General features: G+C 37.8%; 1 protein-coding gene across 8 annotated transcripts in view; it reads left to right on the top strand.

Moving 5' to 3' along the window:
• PTK2 (protein tyrosine kinase 2) overlaps nucleotides 1-22,918 on the top strand; it is a 224,564-nt gene that overhangs the window by 91,097 nt on the left and 110,549 nt on the right. For all 8 annotated transcript variants that reach the window (XM_088148916.1, XM_088148917.1, XM_088148915.1 and 5 more), the window contains 3 exons: nucleotides 6,620-6,846; nucleotides 11,351-11,517; nucleotides 21,109-21,196. In XM_088148916.1, the coding sequence (XP_088005042.1) occupies nucleotides 6,652-6,846; nucleotides 11,351-11,517; nucleotides 21,109-21,196 (450 nt within the window). In that variant the 5' untranslated portion in view covers nucleotides 6,620-6,651. The remainder of the gene's footprint in view (nucleotides 1-6,619; nucleotides 6,847-11,350; nucleotides 11,518-21,108; nucleotides 21,197-22,918) is intronic.

The following is a 22,918-nucleotide window of genomic DNA, read 5'->3' on the forward strand; positions in this document are numbered from 1 at the left end:
TTTCTGCCCGTGCCACATGGTCCGCGGCCATTTTTCCGCCCTGCCGCGCGTTTCGCAGCCGTTTTTCCGCCCGTGCCACGTGGTCCACGGCCGTTTTTCCGCCCTGCTGCGCGTTTCGCAGCCGTTTTTCCGCCCGTGCCACGTGGTCCGCGACCGTTTTTCCGCCTTGCCGCGCAGTCTGCAGCTGTTTTTCTGCCCTGCCGCGTGGTCCACGGCCGTTTTTCCGCCCCTGCCATGTGGTCCGCGGACGCTGGAACGAATTAACGGTAATTACATTGAACCTTATGGGAAAATTTGCTTCGGGTTGAGAACAAATCGGGTTGCGACCAGAGTCATGGAACGGATTAAATTCGTAACCCGAGGTACCACTGTATAAGACAAGGTGGTAAAAACAGCCATCCTACCATTTCAGATATGAGTCAGTCCTAGCGTGCAACTGGTTAAGAACCACAGCTCCCAGTGACCATTAGATATGTTTTAATACAGTAGGTGATATCCATTCTGGCTTGTACAAAATGGTTAATTGGTTGTGGAGGTTAAGTGTGAAATTGAGTTTCTTGGTTGCGGAAAATACTGAATGTCAACTAATAGATAACAGAAAGTGCATGCAAAACATGAAATGGTGTGCAATATCTACTAAAAAGTCAGAGATACCAGCCCAGTGCTTACGTCATTACCAAAACCTGGTTTAGAAGTCTGGCCTCTGCCTTGGGCTGTTGTGCATTCAGCTTCTCTTACCAACTGTAGTTTCCTCTTTCATTTTTTGGAATAATTTGTACACACTGTTGCATTGAAACCCGGTCCAGAAAAACTGTCTGGATTCCATTATTGGCTAATTATTTAAGCAGGGATGTAGAGAATATAGTGATGTAGAGAACATGCAGTGACCACTAACAAGAAAGTGTATGAAAATAAGGTTACAGAGGGGAAAATGCTGGAAAAGAAGGTGGAGGATTTGAATTAGGGGAGGATATAATTTCTAAATCAGCCCTGTGCTGCTCAGTTATCATTCTTGAATTACAGTGAAGATTTAATTTCTAGTTTTGTTGTTCAAGCCTCTGGGAAGCTTCATACATGCTTGCCTTAGGCAGCCAAATTGTAGTTGGCCGTATTGTTTGAACACGTCCCTTAAAATCTGAAAACTGTTTCATAATTGTGATACACACACACACACACAGACTTTTGTAATGGCATGCTAATTTAGAACTCTTACGTTGCGCCAGGATGTGATGTTTCTTGTCAGTAGCAATTCCTTGGCATAAACTTTGCTGCATAAGTCTTTTTTTGCAGCTCACTGGTCCATCTTGCATTTGTATTTACAGTGAAGATCTAAGATTAGAAATAAGTTCAACTGAAGCACAATCCTCTATTTAAAGTGTCTGATGTGTGTTTTGACTAAAAAAAAACAAAACATAATTGCTATCCTGCATTAACAGTCTGTTTGCTATTGTACAGAGCATCCAACATGATACAGCTACTTTTGTCCCCTGCTGTTCTCTCTCTTCTCATTCCAGCAATCAAAGGTTTATTGTCTGTTTCTACTCATTCATTATAAGCTGCTAAGATTTTTTTCCCCCCTTAACCTTAATTGTGGTGAAGCTCCTTAAACTGTGGAATCTGCTATAACAGTCTCCGCTTATAAGGCCCTTAAGGGCTATGATCTTTTCATTCAATATGCAAGGGTGCCCCTTTAAAACAGGCTTAAATATTTATTTCTGCAGTTTATTAAGTAACTTGGAAATAAATTTAATAAATACTGTTGGAACAGATGGTAATTTCCTTAGTTGTAAAATTATTCTACATCTCTGTTTGCATGCTATCTAACGATAGCTACTTATTGTCACTGCAAATGTTGCAATTATTATTTATGCAACTATTATTATTGTCGTTATAATTCCTACATGAGAAGATATGAAAAGGTAGAGGATGTAGATGAAATAGGACAGGAAACATTGTTTGCCATGTGGTACTGTCTTGTGGTATTTTGTGTTTGGTTTTTTTTGCCATTTCATAAATGTTTCACTTATTTTGGGGGGATGGGATTTAAATTTAGTCATACTTGGAACAAACCCATTGAAATAATTAAACTGTACAGTAGTCATGGCTACATTTTTACCTGTTTGTTTAGGTTGATGTAAAAACAATTGTACTTTGTAGCGGAGAAGCAATATATAAATGTACATTTGAATGAAAATGTACAATTGAAAGCTCAAGTAGATCATGTGAGGCATACACGGTGATTCTTCTCATGCACTTAAGCCTTTCTAGGAGCTTTTCCTAATGAATTGCTAAATTCTAGCTTTAAACATTTTAATTTTGGATATTGCTAAAGAAAAATAAGAAAAGAGTGCATTCACATTTATAGGACGTTTCTCTTAATTGCAGTTGTGGATCACAAATAGAACATGGGTGGTGTTTGTTTTGAAACCTTGTCTTCCTAAGCAGAAATAGCTTTTTCAGTGGGGGCGGGGTGGAGTGGGGAAACAGGTCTCTATAAAATTTTCCTTGAGGTGACTTGTGTTTTGGGCTTCAAAGAATTATAGACCAAATAAATTGTGAATTAAGACTGTAAGGATAAAGGGATGGCAAAGAAACAGTTAATGATATTAGAGGTAAATAAGAGGGTGTGAACAAGCTGAAAATAGAAATTGGTGACAACTCTTCAGGGAACAATTTGAGTAGCTCTGAAGAAAAAATTACATGGAATTAGGTTAATTTAGTTAACTACTAGAACTATCATTGTTCAACCTATATGAATCCTCTGTTTTTGGGAGACCTGTTTAGTCCCTGTCTACTTTTTTCTTCTACTGGGAATTGAACTCACAGACTTTTACACTTGAGATGACTAAATAGATAACTCTTTCAGTAGAAAGCTAGGATAACAAATCCTGTAGAGGGTGTAGATAACCTTCCCAATAGAGAGTTTGAACCTCATAGAATAACATCTGGTTATGTATGTCTGATTATTTTGAATGAGGATGAAACTGGTCGTGTTCTGCCTGATGGTAGTCAGTGTAATTGAAAACACCACACAGGTTATACTCTGTAAAAATAGAGAAATTCTACTACCACCCTCCAAAAGTCACATAAAACCTGTTCATGGGGACACAACATAATGTAACATGTACATTTCTCTGATCTGAGAGCTTAAGGGAAGGTGGAATGGATATACCATTTGGATAGCTTCCTCTCTTGGATTTTCTTAGTAAAGCAGTGATTTCATGTTCTCTCCCCCTCCCCCAGACTAGCCCTTGATGCCCTACAGTCATGGGACTTGTGTCGCCCAAATTTGGGCTTTATAGCTAAATGTTGTTGTTGTTGTTCAGTCATTAAGTCGTGTCCGACTCTTTGTGACCCTATGAACCATATCACGCCGGGTCTTCCTGTCCTTCACTGCCTCCCTCAGTTGGCTCAGTTTCATGCTCATTGCTTCAGTGGTGCTGTCTAACCATCTCATCCTCTGCTGTCCCCTTCTCCTTTTGCCTTTAATCTTTCCCAGCATCAGGGTCTTTTCCAAAGAGTCCTCTCTTCGTGTTAGGTGACCAAAGTATCTGAGCTTGACCTTCATTATCAGTCCTTCCAATGAGCAGTCAGGGTTGATTTCCTTTAAGACTGACTAGTTTGACCTCCTAGCAGTCCAGAAGACTCTTAAGAGTCTTCTCCAGCACCACAGTTCAAAGATATCAATTCTTCGGTGCTCAGCTTTCTTTATGGTCCAGCTCTTACAGCCATACATTACTACTGAAAAAACCGTAGCTTTGATTATGCGGATCTTTGTCGGCAAGGTGATGTCTCTGCTTTTTAATATGCTGTCTATGTTTGCCATAGCCTTCCTCCCAAGGAGCAAATGTCTTTTAATTTCATGGCTGCAGTCTTCATCTGCGGTGATCTTGGCACCCAAATAAATGAAGTCTGTTACTGCTTCCATTTCTATCCCGTCTATTTGCCAGGAATTAATGGGTCCAGATGCCATGATCTTAGTTTTTTTAATGTTGAGTTTCAAGCCAGCTTTTGCACTCTCCTCTTTCACCCTCATCAAGAGGCTCTTTAGTTCTTCACTTTCTGCCATTAGGGTGGTATTATCTGCATATCTGAGATCGTTCATGTTTCTCCCTGCAATCTTAATTCCAGCTTGTGATTCTTCCAGCCTGGCATTTCTCATGATGTACTCTGCATATAAGTTAAATAAGCAGGGTGACAGTATACCACCTTGTCGTATTCCTTTCCCTATTTTGAACCAATCGGTTGTTCCATGACTGGTTCTAACTGTTGCTTCTTGGCCCACATACAGATTTCTCAGGAGACAGGTAAGATGGCCTGGTACCCCCATCTCTTTAAGAATTTGCCACAGTTTGTTGTGATCCACACAATTGAAGGCTTTTGCACAGTCAATGAAGCAGAAGTAGATGTTTTTCTGGAACTCTCATGCTTTCTCCGTGATCCAGTGAATGTTGGCAATTTGATCTCTAGTTCCTCTGCCTCTTCGAAACCCAGCTTGTACGTCCAGTAGTTCTTGATTCACATACTGCTGAAGCCTAGCTTGTAGGATTTTGAGCATAACCTTGCTAGCATGTGAAATGAGCGCAATTGTGCGATAGTTTGAGGATTCTTTGGCATTGCCCTTCTTTGGATTTGGAACGTAAACTGACTTTTTCCAACCCCGTGGCCACTGTTGCGTTTTCCAAACTTGCTGGCATATTGAGTGCAGCACTTTAACACCATCATCTTTTAGTATTTTAAATAACTGAGCTGTAGCTAAATATACCTACAGTTTTCTAATCTTCTATTACAACGGTACACTTAGCAAGGAAACAAAGGTGGACTTCAAATAGGTTCATGACTGAAGCAAGTAATGGCAGTTCACTACAAATGCATCAACCCCAGATAAGATTTATGAAAACAGTTCAGGAGGCAAAGCTACATTTCAGTAAGATCAGGTTTTATTATATCTTGTATTTATAATCATGCTTGAAATAGTGCAAATGAGAACAATTAAAAGTTGACTGAAATTAGACCTATCTAGTAATGATAATCACCTTACATTCCTCAGGATACTCTGGGTTTTATGGTTACTATTTTCACATTTCCTGAAAGCTGTAATAAATGATCCTGGACAATCCTACATAGGCTGTTAAGCTCCTGTATTATTACTTTGGCTTTAGCTTTTTGGCAGGAATATTGCAACGTACCTGGCCCTTAACTGCAGTAAAGGTGACTGTGGGAACAATGACAGAAGCAATAAGGATCTTGGACATTTACAGTCTCTGAAGCATTTTTCTTTGATTGATCCTAAATTTAACAGAAATGCTCATGAGCAGTACGGTGGGGGGAGAAACCAGAATTCAATTAGTCGCCAGGAAAAAAATGCAAAATGCTTTATTATTTTTAAGATCTATTTCTGTACTCCACTGCAGCTTCTCTTTTTCAAACTGTTGCAAACTCAGGACTACCTTCATTTTGGAGAAGAGAAGACTGGTGGTCTCTCAATCAGTTATTAAGCAACGCAGAAGGAAAAGCACGCAGAGCTTCTTCAGAAATCTTTTAAGTGGGTCTCCTGACCCACAAGGAGTTTTGCCTGATGCTACCTTTTCCCCCTGAATGTTCAGATTATATGAAGATTTTTTTAAAAATCCAACCCGTTATCCAGCCTGGGAAGCAAATTCCATTTCCTTCTTAATTTTCAGTCAGATGAGGCTACTTTCCTAAGGGTTGAATTTTCCTGGCAGAAAAGAATTGAAATAGCTCTCTAGTGACCCATCAAGAACTGAGCTTAAGGCATTATGTAAAGATATGAAGGTTATATCAATATGCTGACAGTTAAAGCAATATTAATTAGGCTGTGCAACTTTGCAGTTCTCCCACTCTCTGCCCCTTTTCTTCAAGATTTTCCTTTATGTTCTCCATTATTTGTTTGGAAATTACTTCGGGAACTACTAGTAGGGAACCTCACTAGTCACTATGATGTTATTACCCTGTGGAAACTCTTATCTCGACTCCTACTGGCTTTGATTTAACTTCCATGTAAAACCAGAGATGCATTGTAGGGATGGTCAGGCTACATGGATCCCCCCAAACTCCTTTTGTGCCACTGAATTTGGTTATACATTTGGTTTGCCTTACTGTTAAAAACTAGATATGCATGTTTTATGTTTGCTCGCATTGAAGTAGGCCCACATTGTATTCACTAGAGCCTACATTTAGGTAAGTATACAGCCAATAGTAAGTTTTTATGCTGCATATTGCTAGATTCCTAGTGTTGGTAGCAAGATGTATTTTAATAATAATTTCTACTTTGATATGTTTTCTTGAACTTTCTTGCTAGAGCCGGATACCCTGACCAATATAATGCTTTGTCTTTTACAACCATGCAGTTAAAGTCTCTGCATCTCAGCCCTAATAATGTCTGACTTGGAAATTGTAGTACAGTAGTGAAGCATAAATTTCAATGTGGAGCGTGATGAAATTTACTGATTAATTAAAAAATGGTATTTTTCTTTAGGAATAGAAACTAGTGTTTGGAAATATTGATTTATTATAGAATATATTGGTATGTTTCAATTAAGATGGCTCTGAAGATTTGTGAGACTGACAAGTTTGTTTTGTTTTCTTCCCATTTCAGAATATGACAGATACCTAGCATCTAGCAAAACTATGGCAGCAGCTTATCTAGACCCAAACTTGAATCATACACCAAGCTCAAGCACAAAGACACACCTCAATTCTGGGGTGGAACGTTCTCCAGGGACAATGGAACGGGTCCTGAAGGTTTTCCATTATTTTGAAAGTAACAGTGAACCAACAACGTGGGCAAGTATTATCCGTCATGGGGATGCCACAGATGTTTGGGTGAGTTGATTTCACGTTTTAAAATGTTTAGAGATTGTTATATGAAAGCCATTCTCATAGGGTGAGACGAGTAATTTGTGGCTGAGTAACACAGATGTTGAATGCTATAGTAATTTTTCTTTCTTTATGGACTCTCAGAATTGAGAGCTACAGGCCTCATGCTAGAAGCCTAGTATGTCCAGAGGCCTCGTATTAGAAGCCTCAAGGTTTCCCCCCCTTGAGGGGCTTATAGTTTAACAGATGTTGTAATTGCTACTGAAGAGGTTTGAGCATATGGAGTCTACCTGTGCCTGAAGAATCCCAGTAAGGATGAAACTGGTTGCATAGTGCCTATTATTGCAAAATATATGATGACATGGTGTAATATGTCATATGTTGTTGTTCATCTGAGGTTGTATTTACCTACTTTTGAGAACTGCTAAGGACCAGATGATTTTTTTATGTCCTGATATGTAAAACCATAGAACTCAAAGAGGGTGTGCTTTCTTTTTCACACAACTGTATCTGATGACAGTGCTCAATTTTCATGCCACATGTCTATTTGGGGGGAGGTAGTGCATGCAATATTTTTGTTTTGAGATAAATATAAGTTGAATTTTTAAAGGGAACATTCTTCCCTTCTCAATTTTATTATTTAAACATAAAGTTAATTGAAATAATCAGAACTGTGATACAAGTTCTTGGCATTTTTAATCTGAGTGGCTGGAACTGACATCCAGATCACCTTGAAAAAAAGAATGAAAAGAGAAGCTCCCAAATGCAAGAAATGTTCTCTATTCCAGTTGATCTTTATCTCAGAATTTTAAATAGTTCATTAATTCATCTAAAAGAAAACACATCTAGAAGTATGTTTGCGATGCTATAGAACAGGATTCTCTTCCTGGTGTCCTTCAAGTGTGAATTGGAACAAAAATCTAGCTTATGTAGTGGGCACTGGGCGAGGAAGGAAATTTGCAAAAGGTGGTGTTAAAATGCTATTAATCTGTAAAATGGGTGTCTGGTTTTTGTAATCCTATAAATTATGTTATCTGTATTTGTTGCTTGTTTTATAATGACCTTTATAGGTATTCAATACTGAAATATTGAAAGTATTGAATACTGAAAATAATATTGTTTATGACATATGTAGATAACTACAGAATGTTTATTATTTTTTCTGGATATTTTTGTCTGTGTATCTATATATACTTGTATGTATATATGAATGGCCTGAGAGAAATCAAACATTAATGTTGACTGTGTAGTTATTTACAGAGTCATTTCACATGTTATGCTTAGTAAATGTCACATGCTACATGAAAGAACATATTCATTGGCTCTTCAGTGTATGAAATGTTTACTTATTTTGAATTTAATGAAGGTTGGGGTCCACATTAAAGGCTTCTTTCTCCAGCAGTGGATACCTAAGATTCATTTAGATGTAATTTAATTTGAAATTTTCATAAAAATAATCTATAGACATGACAGGAAAATTGGGGCAACTGTTGACCTTGTGGTCTTTCCATTTTTTTGGGATGTATTTCATATATGTTTGCATGGTTGTAAAAATAATACTGCAATGATTATATGAGTCTATCAATAAATTCCTATGTTTGAGCTGTAGATTTTAGATTGAATATGACTATATTCCCAAACATTCTAGTTTTCTTTGAATGGGAAACTGGAACAGATTCTTGAAGCCTTTTGCCTTAAAAGCTATTTACCTATGAATAGAGATGCTTGTAATAATAAAAAATATATATTGATATAAGCTATCACTATACTTCAGAAGTGATATTGCCGAGAAGCAAGAATTGGAAGTGCTCTCTAGAGTTGAGGCAACTTCCTGTTACAAAATGCTTGATGTAGTAGTAGTAGTAGTAGTAGTAGTAGTAGTAGTAGAGGTCACAGTAGAACCATACTTCCAGGTACATGCCTAAATCATAATAGATATGATTTTTTTTCTCTCAAGCTAATCTGAGAAACCATTCTTTGCCAGGATTTGATATATTATTTTGAGCTATTTCTGAGTAGTAACTATACAATCATTTATATAATAACCTGTTTATCATGTAACGTTAAGATCATGGCTATCTTAAAAATTGTGACTTGGAATTTGCAGGTTCTTCTTGATTAGTTTCTTTTCCTACTCATTTGTAAGCTTTATCAATCTCCAGTATTTTGCCTGATTTTTTTTTAATAACTCAATTTTGTTCATTTTACATTTTATTATTACATCTGTTTTTCTATTTAAAATGGATTCTTTTTCATTGTTCATGAATTTCTATCTTGGTCAGATTTCTGAAATATTATATGGACTTCTTTTTTGTACAAGGTGCTAAAAAGTACCGAGAAATTAATGAATTGCATACCATGACTGCCTGCATTCAAGGTTGGATCTGTGCCAATGAGAATTCCACCATAATATCAAGCTCTCATTTAATTGTGCAAAAAATGCATCCTTTGGGTAAAATTGCTGAAATTTTTCTGAGTTGCAGATGTTGCAGAATTGCAGCTTGACATATTTTGCTTTGGAACAATGATTGATTGATTGATTTTGATTGATTGATTACGTATCATCAAGTTGGTGTTGACTCTTAGCAGTCACATAGATAGACCTTCTCCAGGATGATCTGTGCCCATCCTGGCTCTTCAGGCCTTACAGTGGTGCACCAATCATTACTGTGACTGAGTTCATCCTTGCTGCCAGTCATCTTTTTCTTCTCTTTCCTTCCACCTTTCCTAGCATTAGAGCCTTCTGCAGAGAGCTAAATCCTCATATAATGTGTTTGAAGTAGGATAATTTGAGTTTGGTCATTGGTGCCTTGAGTGAGAACTCTGGTTTGATTTGTTCAACAATCCATTTGTTTGTTTTCTTGGCTGTCCAAATATTCTCTAGAGTCTTCTCTAACACCAACTTTCAAAAGCGTCAATGTCCTTCCTATCCTGCTTTTTCAAAGTCCAAATTACACTTCCATAGAGCATCACATAGAATAGCACTGGCTTGCACAATTCTGATCTTTGTAGGTATAGACACATCTTAGCATCTGAGTACTTTTCCAGAGCTTTCATTGCTCTTCTACCAAACGCTAGTCTGTGGTGTATTTCTTGATTGCTAGTTCCTTTACTGTTGATTGTTGATCCTAAAAGGCAGAAGCTATTCACCACTTGCTACTAGTTTGGTCTTCTTTATATTTAATCATAGTTCCATTTTTTCATTGTGCTCCTTGAAAAAAAATGGGATTGCAGTTAACTATAAGAAAGATCAAACTAATGACAACAGGTATAGCAATTGGCCTTAGGATTGACAATGAAGATATTGAGCTGATGAATAACTTATGCTTTTTAGTAATAGTAAAATATTACCATATAGTACTGTTTTAGAAATTAAAAAAAAAAGACTGTCACAGTGTTTTTAACTCAGTCTGCTTAATCTTTACAGCTTCTAGGCTGGGAGACAAATGCTATGTAGAATTGCTTTTGAGGCATCATTTGTCTTAGCTCATTTTCTCTTTTCCTATAGTTCAATATTTTATTATTCTTTTTTTGGCAATCACTGGTAGGGAAAGCATTGCAGAATATCAATTACAGAATGGTACTTCATAAGCAAAGGGTCAGGTTTGTGGTGCTTTTTTACAATATTGCACAGTTTTGAAAAATTTCAGCCATTCAAATCATTGAGATAAAGCTACTAAAATTGTGGAAAACTGCACTGTTTCTAAAAGACCTACCACATTATGTCCTAAAACGCAGGTTTATAGCATTCTGATGTCCTTGCTGGTTCTTTCTGGAGCCATCATGCTTAGCAAACAAGTACAGGTAGTCCTCAACTTACGACCATTCACTTAACAACCATTTGAAGTTACGACAGCTCTGAAAAAGCGACCTTCGACCAGTCCTCACACTTATGACTGCCACAGTGTCCCTGCGGTCACATGATCAAAATTTGGGCACTTGGCAACCAGCATGTATTTACGATGGTTGCAACATCCTGGAGTCATCTGATTAGCAACAGAGGTTCCATTCCCAATTATGGTTGTAAGTCAAGGACTACCTGTATTACTTTGAACATCAGTATACTGAGTGCAAACAGAATGCAAGTCACCATTCTTCTGCATGAATGTGCAATAGGAGTTGTTCCTTACCTTTTCCTCTGTCTTATGGATCCATTCTAGTCGTTGTGAGGAATACTTACACTTTCTTTTAATACTTTTTGTTCACTTGTAAAAGTAGAAGAACCTGTAATGTTGGATGAGGAACTGAAATTTCAGGCATCTTCCAGTGCAGTATATAAACATGTGATATTTTTTGGCTGGGTTTTAGGCAAGATCATGTATGAATGTTTATAGCTAATGTTTCATTATTATTAAACAATCTTATTTAGATTCAGTTTGTACAAAGCATTTATTCTGTTACATTAACCTCTTTTATGTCAAAATATGCACTTTGAAAGGTATTCTGAAAAACTATAAAACTCATTTTATGTCAAACTAAACATTTTCATTTTTTTCCCTCCCACATTTAGGGCATAATTCAGAAGATAGTGGATTGTCACAAAGTAAAAAATGTAGCCTGTTATGGTTTACGGCTTAGTCACCTACAGTCGGAGGAAGTTCATTGGCTGCATCCAGATATGGGGGTCTCCAACGTGAGAGAGAAATTTGAACTAGGACATGCACCAGAGGAATGGAAGTAAGATTAATTTCCATCTTACTTATAAATGCATAAGGATGCATTTAATTGCATGAGCATATAAATTGTATCACGACCTGTCCACAGGTTGAAATTAAAAACCGCAGTCAAGTTCATGAGGAGATAGTTTTCTGCTTGCTACTTAGGCATAGAGATCGAGTAAAAGTGGATGTTTTTTATAGCAGAATATCTGTTGTTAGGGTTAGGGTAAAAAAATAGGATGAATAAATGCAACCAGTGAAAGGATAGGAGAGTGGCTGGAGTCTAGCTTAATGCAAAGTTGTGATAGAAAGCCTGTCCCAAATGGCTTATCTGCTGTTCCAGCAGTGTGAGACAAGGAAAAATGGGCCTGCTTATCTGCTGTGCATTAATCCAGCTGACAACACAAAGAGGAATGATTCTAATATGTGGACAGTTCATGAGTGGGATGGAGGAGTAGTGGAAGGAATAAGAAGGAGAAACCAGGGAGTGAAGCAAGCAGACTAAATAATTGTCTTCTCTAATCCTGTCCAATAACCGAGACCATCAACAAAGTCCCAGCTTCTTTTTAAGCTGTTGCTAATGTTGTTCTAACTTCTTTATGTGATCATGAATGCCACCTTGTGGATCTTTTTCCAGAAGAGAGCATATACATTAAATTTAATATGGTGATTTATTGGGGAGGAGGAATTCAGTGATTATGTTCCTTACAAGCAGTAAGACCCTAGTATGTGGCAACAGTGTTCTGGCTTTGCCTGCCTTGGTAAACAGTGGTTATAGATAAAAGCCCTTTGAATGAGAAGCCTCTGAAATAATTCTCTCTACACCCATCTCTTTCGATTAATTCTGAAGAAAACAAGTTGCAGGCTTTCCTATAACTTATTTGAATATTGAGTATATTGAATATATTCATTCATTCATTCATTCATTCATTCTGTAGAGGTTTATTTCTATTCTTTCTGTGTCATCTCCTTATTTATCAGGTAGTCTTAATGAATATACAGACATTGCTAGTTTAGTGGGCCTCTGCTCAGGCCCAGTGCCAAGTTGCTAAATGCAAGATTGTTGTGTTTGTTGTTGCTGAGGCCTGGATGATTAGGAACTCTTGAATGCACCCATACTAGCAGTGATAGGTAGAGTAAGTTCTGCTCCAGTTTTGACAGGTTTTCATAAACTAAGAGTAAATATGGCATATGGATTCTGTGACAGCTTTATAACGAATTTGAAAAGTGCCTTATACATCCTATTTGCCAAGCTTTAGCATTGAACTTGGAGTAATTGCAGATACTTAGAGATATCTATTTAATGGGTATGAGTAAAATTGAAAGTGTGCTGAATAGTTGCTGCTTAATGAACAGCCTGCTTGGTACAAGCTAGGATCTGGCACACAGTGGAATAATGTTGCTTAAACATTAAGAGTGGGAGTTGACTCTCATTGACTTGCATTCAATTTGAAAGCCTCTTCTTTTTTTCTAATAATCTGGGTTTTTTGGGGGTTTTTTTTGGTGCCTTCAAGTCATTGTTGACTCCTGGCGACTGCCTGGACTAGTCCCTGAAGTTTTCTTGGCAAGATTTTCAGCAGTGGTTTGCCCTTACCTTCTTAGGGCTGAAAGACAGTGACTGGCCTAAGGTCACCCAGCTGGCTTCCAGCCTAAGGCACAACTAGAACTCATGGTCTCCCGGTTTCTAACCCAGTGCCTTAACTACTACACCAAAAACTGTCTCAATAACTGAATGCAGATTATTAAAGGTAGTCCTTGGTTAATGACCACTCATGCAGTGACGTTTTGAAGTTGAGATGGCACTGAACGAGTGGTACTTATGACCGGTCCTCGAAGTTCTGGCCGTTGCAGCACTCCTGTGGTCGTGTGATTGTGATTCAGGTGCTTGGCAATCAGCTCACACATAGGATGGTTGCAGTGTCACATGATCACCATTTGTGACCTTCCCTGCTGGCTTCCCACGCTAGCCGGCACTTGCGTGGTACTGCACCCCCCTCCCCCAAAGCTGCACTCCATAGCTCTCACCCGCCTGCCGGCCTGCTTGTAAACCTCCCAGGACTTGCAACTTCCTGCCAGCTTCCCCAGTGATTTTGCTTGTTGGAAGGTGGCAGGAAGTCACAAGTCAAGGTCACGTCAGATCCTTGTGATCCTTGCTTAATGACGGCAATGGGAATTGCTGGGTTTGCCATCACTAAACGATGTGGTCACATGACATTACACTTTACAATTGCATTGGTTAATGACGGAAATTCCAGTCCCAATTACTGTTGTTAAGGATTACCTATAAAACAGAATACAGTATGAGTATAAATTACATCGATAGAGATCTGTTTATCTTAGTCCTTCGCATCCCATTGAGAAATTTGAAATACAGTTAAACAAAATATAGCAGGATTTCAATGAGCTATTATTTAAATGAGTTTTTCCCCCTTTTCAGCAAATGTATTATGATAAACTATTTGACAAATATTTTCAAAAGTCTCATTGACCAACATTTATCTGTAATATAATTATAATTAATTGTGTAAAAAAATTAGTTATGAAATATAAAAAGTACACTTTTATTTAAGTATTCAGTGGCGCCCCCATGTTTTAATGCATTATGGAATGAAGGCATTATTTAAAAGTAGTATTATATCTGATGTTCAGGTGATGAAGTCCTACAAAATCCCTTATGAAAGCACTGGTGTGGGGGGGGGGAGTTAAATTGTGCAGAATATTTTCAGTGTGTCACTTCATCCTTTATCAAAATTGTGCAGCCTGCCTTGCTGTCTTAAAATGGGGGATAATGCAGAAGTTGCTGTCATATTTTTTTAATACCATAAAGCAAGCATTTTGGATCAGATGACAGCACATGTAAAAGTTTAGATTAGCATTTTAAAAAAGGAATCCTGAAAGAGTGCTCCAATTTAATGCTTTGCTGCATTCTAATAGTATATTAACTGGAATTCTTGTCTAAATGGCTTTAACACTCTTTAAAAGAAGAAACTTTAAAACATATAAAAAGAGGCTTAGTAATGTCAGCAGGAATCAGAAAATATGATAGCTTATTTCTGGTATTTATATTTATGAATACTTTTTCGGTTCCTTTTCCTTAGTTAGTTAGAAGAAAATTGCAGCGATTTGTAGTGTGTGGAATGAACCCCAAGCTCACACACACAGCCCATGTCAAGAGAGAGGCAAGTAATAGCTGCTTTCTGGTCACATCTATTCAACATTTCACTTTGTGCACTATAGACTTCTCTTTGGAGAAATACATAGCTGACTGTCTTTGCTTCTGTCATTTTTCATGACCACATTTACGATCTCTAGTGTTGTTAGCACATAATGTTACTTTCTGTGAAATCACGTAATCTCGACTTTTCATTATTTGGAATGTACCAAACTTAATTTAAGACGATCTAAAAAGTGATTTCTGAAGGCTGTTCCAATTCTGTAAAGCTTATCAAGAACGGTTTCATTGTGATGGTAGGAAACTTACCTGCCACTGCTGGTACTGCGTAGTTATGGGGGAGTTTTCTGGGACTTGTATGGGGCACGCTTAGTTCACAGCTGGTAGGTCAGTGAATAACAATCCTGGTAAACAGCCTGCATAAACCAGAGTGAAAGGTCCTGGGGCACAGCATCTTTGACACTATGCAAGGAGTCTTTCTCAGGGAAGGGCAATGTGGAACGGTGCCTTGAAGATGCAGAATGTTAAAAAATGAGGATTCAGAAGATAAGTTAGCATTCTATTAATACGAATATATTTTTTCTTCTCATGGCATTTCCCTCAAAAAACCATTCAGGTTCGCTGGACAGAATTCATCATAGATAACTGACATGCACTCCCATGAGTAGGGTTCAGCTCTGTGTAATGAGAATAAGAACAAAGTGTGGTTGTTTCCCAGGCGTGAACCTGGCCCCTAGGGCATCTTAGACATTCGTCTGCAGGAAGACTCAAAACAGTGTCAGATCTGCAGCGTTCACCTGAGTGTGGTGGTTATTTTTTCCTTCATGCTGTTAATGATATATGGATGACCTAGGCAAACAATCTGACATCAATATTAGTGATACTATTTTTATTGTATACCACCCAGAGTCACTTTTTCGTGAGATGGACGGCCATATAAATATGATGAATGAATGAGTAAATAAATAAAAGTTATAGTTTTATTTGATCTGAAGAGAAATTAGAGTATATTTTATTCTGTAAATGTACCGCATTCACTTGTAAGCATATAATAAATAAAACTACTACTACTACTACATATTGAGGCTTTATTGGATTTATCCCAGTTTAAGTCTGTGCTGTCTGCTTAGTACTTAATTGGAACGAAAGCATAATACAAACACTTTGCTGAGGTTCTCATCAAAACATGATAGGTTACTCTTACTCCCAAGTAAATGTAAAACTCTTTTTAGGCAACATGAGCTTAAAGAGAGGTTGACCATAAACACAAGAAATGCTTCCTAATTCATTTGTTGTTTTGCTTTAAATTTTTATATGTTGAAACAAGTGAAGTTCTTGCATTTGCTTTTATGTACTTTAGCAAATGACAATAACATATTGATTCAAGAGAGTCCAAAGTATGGCATTTAAGTTGATGATGATAATGATTTTTATTCTGCCTTTAAAAAAATGTATTTGGTCAACTCAAGGAGGCAAACATATCTAATACTCCTGCCTCCTTTTTTCCCCACAACAGCAAGAACAATGTGAGGTAGGCTGGGCCAAGGGAGAGTGACTAGCCCAAAGTCATTCAGCTGGCTTTCATGCCTAAGGGAGACCTAAAACTCTGAATCTCCTGGTTTCTATGCCAGCACCTTAACCACTACATCAGATTGGCTTTATAATGTAATGTAATGTAATGTAATGTAATATAATATATTTGGTAGAGTAGCAATATATATATTTATAATTAATATACTTGTAGTATACAACTGTGAAATATGGACTTCCAGTGTTTTGTATTATTTAGGTTATGGAAGTTAATATTTAGATTTTATAATGTGATAGCAGAGGTAATATAGTGTTCAGTTCGGAACACTCTGGAATACTTTATTGGTTGGAAAATGCTTTCTAGAAATGGTTTGCTTGCACTTATTAGAAAAGAGTGAGCTTGAGTTTTAAAAGTTGGTAATTTAACAAAAAACCCAACATTTAAACAACCTTTGTTTAAACTGATGATTACCCAAGGTGGTATATGGTGATAATGATCCTGTTACAGGTTGTGAATTGAAGTTAGGTTCAGTTTGACACAGTCACACAGGAAGTAGGATGATAATCACAATAACAAATACATTTGGAACTGAACAGAGAATGTTCCCATGGGAGATGAAGAAAGAGAGGGGTTACTCTGGCTCTTTTTTCTTCTGATACAGACTGTGTAACCTGCTGGCACTTCTGTATCCTCAAATCATGCCAGTAAATATGTAGATGTAAGAAAAGAATTGAGCAAGATTTTTGTTTTGGCTGCAAATGAAATAAGTATATGCAATATTTGTGTAATAAACGAATTCACATTGAGATCAAATGCTGTTGAAAGAGAAATCTAACACCTATAAAGCAGGAGGTCTTTGAAGATGGTGAGATACGACAGAATTGCATATTTTAGCAAGAATCTTGCAAAGAAATTTTTGAGTCTTTAAGCAGCTGCTATGGATTCTGAAGAGGTAAAATATATTGTAATGAGAATCTAATTTGGATTTTGTCCATAGTTTTATGGAAAAACCATGAATGTACTGTTATAACAGTGAACTGCATAATACATTGGTAAGAAATTAAAGTTGTATAAATGTTGATACAGTTTTAAATTTAGTGTAGCTGCTGTCTTCATGCAATTAACCATTTGTCTGAGACGACTAATACAGGTATTCCTCGCTTAACAGAGGTAGTTGGGACTTGAATTTTCATCACTAAGCGATGCAGTTATAAAGTAGTGTCACATAATTGCACTGCTTAGTGACAGCAGTCCTCGGTTACTGTCGTTAAGCAAATCACTGTGGGTTGTTAAGTGAGGACCTCATGTGACCATGACTTCTGATTTCCTGCCGTCTTCCCTATTGACTTTGCTTGTGGGAGGCCAGCAGGGAAGGTCGCAAATTGCAATCATGTGACCATGGGACACTGCAACAGTCGGAAATCCAGGCCAGTTGCCAAGTACCTGGATCGCAGCCATGTGACTGTGGGGGCCCTGTGACAGCTGGAACTTCAAGGATTGGTTTAAGTACCACTCATTCAGTGCTGTTGTAAGTTTGAATGTTCACTGAATGAGTGGTCATTATTCAAGGACCACCTGTAAGCTTCTATGAGGCTCCTGCTGCCAATTAAAGCATAAATGCTAAATCACAATGTAGTATTATGAGCAAGAATGAAATATGAGCTCATACTCTCTCTTGACATGTGAGTTATAGGAGGATTGAATCAATGTAATTTCACTTCAACAGTTACTTAGTTACCAACGCCCAGTTTTTAAGCCAAGGCATGCATGCATACACAGAGTTCAGACTTTTTTTTTTTTTTTTTTTAGCGAATTAGAGTTGATTTAATTCACAATTTTTGGTTCATATGAAGTAGTAATCCAGAAATTTGAAACAAGTATTGATTTTCCCCCCTCCCCAGCTGCATAGGAGGAAGAAGGCTAAATCCTCAAGGGCAGTCACCTTCCTGCTGATGCATGTAATATTAAATCATGGAATAGACTAAGGGCACCATTGGGTGAACAATTGTGGATTTCTTTTAAAAAAATTTCTAGGTTGAACATTTGTCCTCTTAATATTCCTTGAAAAATTAGATCATAAATGCCCCATTGAGTCCCATGAGGTTTGGCCAAGACTACCTGGCTGCTTTAAAGCACACTGCTGTTGTAACCTTTCAGTATCTTAAGTTGTGTTTCATCATATGATCAGTGTATGTTTTTTAAAAAATCAGATCATTATTGCAGCTTTCCTGATAAAACCATTATAGAGTTGGTTGATTAGATTCCCTCTTATGACTTTCAACTTTATAAAACAGAATTTTGTATAGTGTTGTAATTCTCATCTTTTTAAATCAGTAATTTTGTTCTTTTGGATTTTAACGTGCACCGTGCCTGTGTATAGAACAGACAAGCAGTGTAAACATTTAAACACAAGAGCACTTAAAGAATAACCTGGCAAGCAGGAAAATTTCACATGAGTTGGTGCAGTAGTTAAGGCACCAGGCTGGAAACTGGGAAACCAGGAGTTTTAGCCCCACCTGAGGCACAAAGCCAGCTGGGTGATCCTGGGCCAGTCACTCACTCTCGGCCCTTGAAAGGAGGCAGTGGCAACCCTCTTCTGAAGTCTTGCCAAGAAAATTGCAGGGCTTGTCCAGGCAGTTGCCAGGAGTCAAGACTGTCTCAAAGGCACACACGTACAGGACTGCCACATGTCTCGCATGAACATGGGTATCTTGGTAGTATTGTTAGCAGTAGCTATACCAGTCCATGTGCTTTGTTCTCAATCAGTTTGAACTAATAAATAGTCATTTTGGCATTTGGGGTGTTCCAGCAGTTATTTTCAAGAGTGAAATTGGCAATGGGTAGCGTGTATGTCTTTATGGAGGAAAACAGATCATAAATAATGGGTGGCATGGATAAGGATAATTACTACTATGGTTCAAACTACAAATATACAAACATTCAGAGTTCCCCCCTGAAACTCAACCAGCAGCTAAATAAAAAGAAAAGCTGTCGTGATCACAAGTTATTCTTCTCTGCAGTCTCTTCTGTAGGAAACTGACTAGGTTGCAAAAAAAACTTATCAGTGGCTGACCACTGGTTAAACTGAATGAGTGAATTCCTTTCTTTTATAACCAAACCAGAGGAGAAAGCTGGGTGGAGTCTATAGATTCAGTAATTCCCTTTTACTGCAATATTTTAATGCTTTGCTATTATTAAAAAAAAAAAAAACCCTTTTCAATTTACAGTAGTAAGATGTTTCTGATGTGTACTACAAATGGTATGATACTTCCCCCTGGACCCACTACTCCTCCCCTTTATACTCCATATAAACCTCCTTTTTGCCCCCTCCTCCCATTTTTCCAGATCTACTTGGCATTATACATGTCCTCCCTCTCAAAAAAAGCACTGCTGCCTTGCAACACAATGCCAGCACCCTACATAGTCCAAGGTATACGGTTCCCCGCACATCGCAGTATACACATACATGCATCTTTTGTTGAGCCATGAAGAAAAAGACAAAGCAGCTCTTTCCTTCTCACCCTTACATGACCTGATGTGCTTATAGTTGGCCAGTTGTTGCTCTTTGCGCAGAAGTGGCACAGCCTTGCAACTTCCACATCCCCAGATGAATGAGTAGGGAGCACACACATGCAGCAGCAATCCATGACCATCAGGCTTGCGCATGTAAAGCCAAGCCCTGCAAGAACTCTGTCCTGCTCAGACAAGTCAGCTCCCAGCCCCTCCAGACATACTTCTCATAGTCATCTGGCTTTGGTGGGCAAGCCCTCTCCAATTTGCAATCCCCTTTAAATATGCTCCGACTCTCTAGAGGAATCCAGTAGTACAGAACATATGTAATTCAGGGGTTCTTGGTTTACTCTGTGGTTGTTTCCCTGCAGATGTTTCATTACCAGGCTAGGTAATGTCAATATGAGGGACAGTGAAGTTTGCTGGCTGTTTATACATAGCAGCTTGCCCTGCTAGTCTTGGTTGGGATGGGGTTTCTTCCTTGATTGTTTACCTGGCGCTGTTTCCTGCTGATCTGGGTGGTGGTTGCTGTTGGGTTTGGATCCACAGTTGGAGGATCTCTGCTGTAAGGATCTGAAATAGCAGAAAGGATACATGTGGATGTAGCTAGGATAGATAAAAGCCTTCCTTCTCCCACTGTCTGGCATTGACATTTGGGAGATTCAAAACCATTGCCACCAAACGGAGCTTTTGTCCTAATGTTAATTGTCATGATGGGCTAATTATGGGAAATTTCAAGGCTTCAGTCGCTCTGTCCCACACTCACTTTTACTGGTTTACTTACTGTTCCTTGTGAGTTCTTTTATACCAGCAGGACTGTCTTGATGTTATGGTTTTGTCAACAAATTGCTATCAAATACCTGTATTGATTTTTATAGCACTTTTTAGAAAATCCAGTGTTGTATTATTTAGTTACATGGGCAGCTTTGACCAATATGCCAGATTGGTTGGTTTTTGCATATATGGAAAAAAAAATAGAATATCTCTTGGGTTTCTCTCTCACAAAACATTAGATCTGCAGTTCTACAGTTACTCAGTTTTCAGAAGTGATTTAGTACTAAAGGAGGCATAAAGAGATGAGGTAACAAGGCTCAAAAAGCCTTCAAAATAATGGGCCCTTTGAAAGCCACTTGTGATGAAACTTGGAGCGATTCTTGTAGTTTGTCTATCTATGTTATGCCCAGTTTCAGGACCTTTACATGATTTCAGCTTCCATTGTTCATAATTACATGTAAATACAATTGTAAGTACCAAGTATGAAAATCAGTTGAAATGTTAATATCTTATTTTTATTAACAAGGTAATAGAGAGTTTTTCTTTTCTATTTTTTTAATACTTTATAGTTGCAGCAATATTTAAAAGGCAATGGTATTAAATTCTCTTTTCCTTTGTTGTAGATATGAATTGCGAATCCGATACTTACCGAAAGGATTTCTGAACCAGTTTACTGAAGATAAACCAACATTAAATTTTTTATACCAGCAGGTAAAACCAAACAACAAAAAACATGTAACAGATTCTAAAAATATTTTTCAAGAATTAAAAATATATTTTGCTCATGTAAGGAATATGTTGGTATCAACATAGAATACTTTTAGTAAAACATTTTATTTGAAAGAATATTTAGGGAAAGAAGGATGTTAGGTTTTGACATTTCAGTGCGTTAACTAATTGAGTACTTTAGCATCTTCCAGAATTCAATTTTTATATTTTGGGTGAACTCTGCAAATTTTCCAGACTGTTGGTGTTTTTGTGGAGGAGAACAAGGAGAAAGAAGTAGGTTTAAGTACATGAATGCTGTAAATTTGAAGAAAAGCTATTTGAAAATTATTTGAATGTTTTAATATTGCTTGGTACATATTTTTATAGGGGGATGAGTTCCCATCCCATCAGAGAAATACTGTTGTTTTTAAAAAAACATTAATGGTAATTTAATGACTGTTAAATAAGCTGGTTTACATGTGCATTATATACAGTGGTGAAATAAAGTTTATGAACTCTTTATAACTATCCATAGTTCTGTAGCATTATAATGAAATATGAATTCATTAAGCAGCTGAGAAGAAAATTTGCCTTACAAACCTATACTGAGTTTATACAGTTCTAACTCTTGTGAAGTCCCTATAAAATCCTGTGAATTGTAGTTTGGAGTGAGTAGCGGAATGCTGTGAATTCCCTGATTTATAGATAATTGGTTTCCAGGACTGTTTGAGAAATCAGAGTTAACTTTCAAACACCTCTTTATAGTTGTAGATATTATACTCACTTTTTTCTCTGACGCAGTCCCATATTCCCAATAGGAATATAATAACACTAGCTTACTCATATAATAACATTGAAAGTATTACAGAGAAACAAAGTGGGAGTGCTAAGTTGCCAAAATAAACTTTATGTAAAACATTATTAAACTTTGTGTAAGAAGACCTACATCTGATCCCACATATAAGAGCTCTCCACTTGATCTTGAAGACATTCAAGCGGTGGTGCCAACTGGTGTATCAGCTATGCCATTGGGGGATCTGATGGTAAATACAAAGATTGCACTTTCTCATTATGACAACTAAATCAAGATAAGTATCACCTGCCTAAGCTTGCTTGCATCTAGCTCTTGGGGAGCTGTCTTTGTTCAGAGATCAAAATTGATGAAGCAGCAGACTTTGAAATTCATTCCAGGATTTGGTTCAGCTGGGTGGTTGGGATACTTGGCAAGCAAGGCAAGCGGATGCACCTTGCCCTTCCCTCCCTTTCCCCACATGACCTCTGTGTACGCCTACCTGCCAATCTTCCCAGCACATTCTTTCTCCTTATCTTCCGTCCAATTTCTGCCAGGCTTCAATTCTGAAACAATATACCCAACCCTACTCACCCATGCACCTTCTTTTTCATTAGCTGCTTCTCCTACCGTGGACCACTGAGGGCCTTGCCTTTTCCTTACTGTCTGCCATTACGGAACACGTCTGCCCAGAATGTGTGTTTTGGCTCTTTGCCTGGGTTCATTGATTTCTGAATTTCAGATCTGTGCTAGGAAAAAACACATGTGTTTTGGACATATATGGACCACACCAAAAACTGGCTGTTTTGTGCATGGAGCAGTCCATGTGCAGAACATTTTGCATATGTCTAATTGCCACTGTTATGACTAAAAAGTGTCAAATCTCCCATTTTAATTTTCCACACCATGCTCATATTCTTCTCTCTCTATATTTT

Source organism: Python bivittatus, unplaced genomic scaffold (assembly GCF_059951505.1).
Source record: "Python bivittatus isolate LINGU-HERP-01145 unplaced genomic scaffold, Pbiv_v1 ctg000590_np1212, whole genome shotgun sequence".
In the NCBI taxonomy this organism is placed as follows: Eukaryota; Metazoa; Chordata; class Lepidosauria; order Squamata; family Pythonidae; genus Python; species Python bivittatus.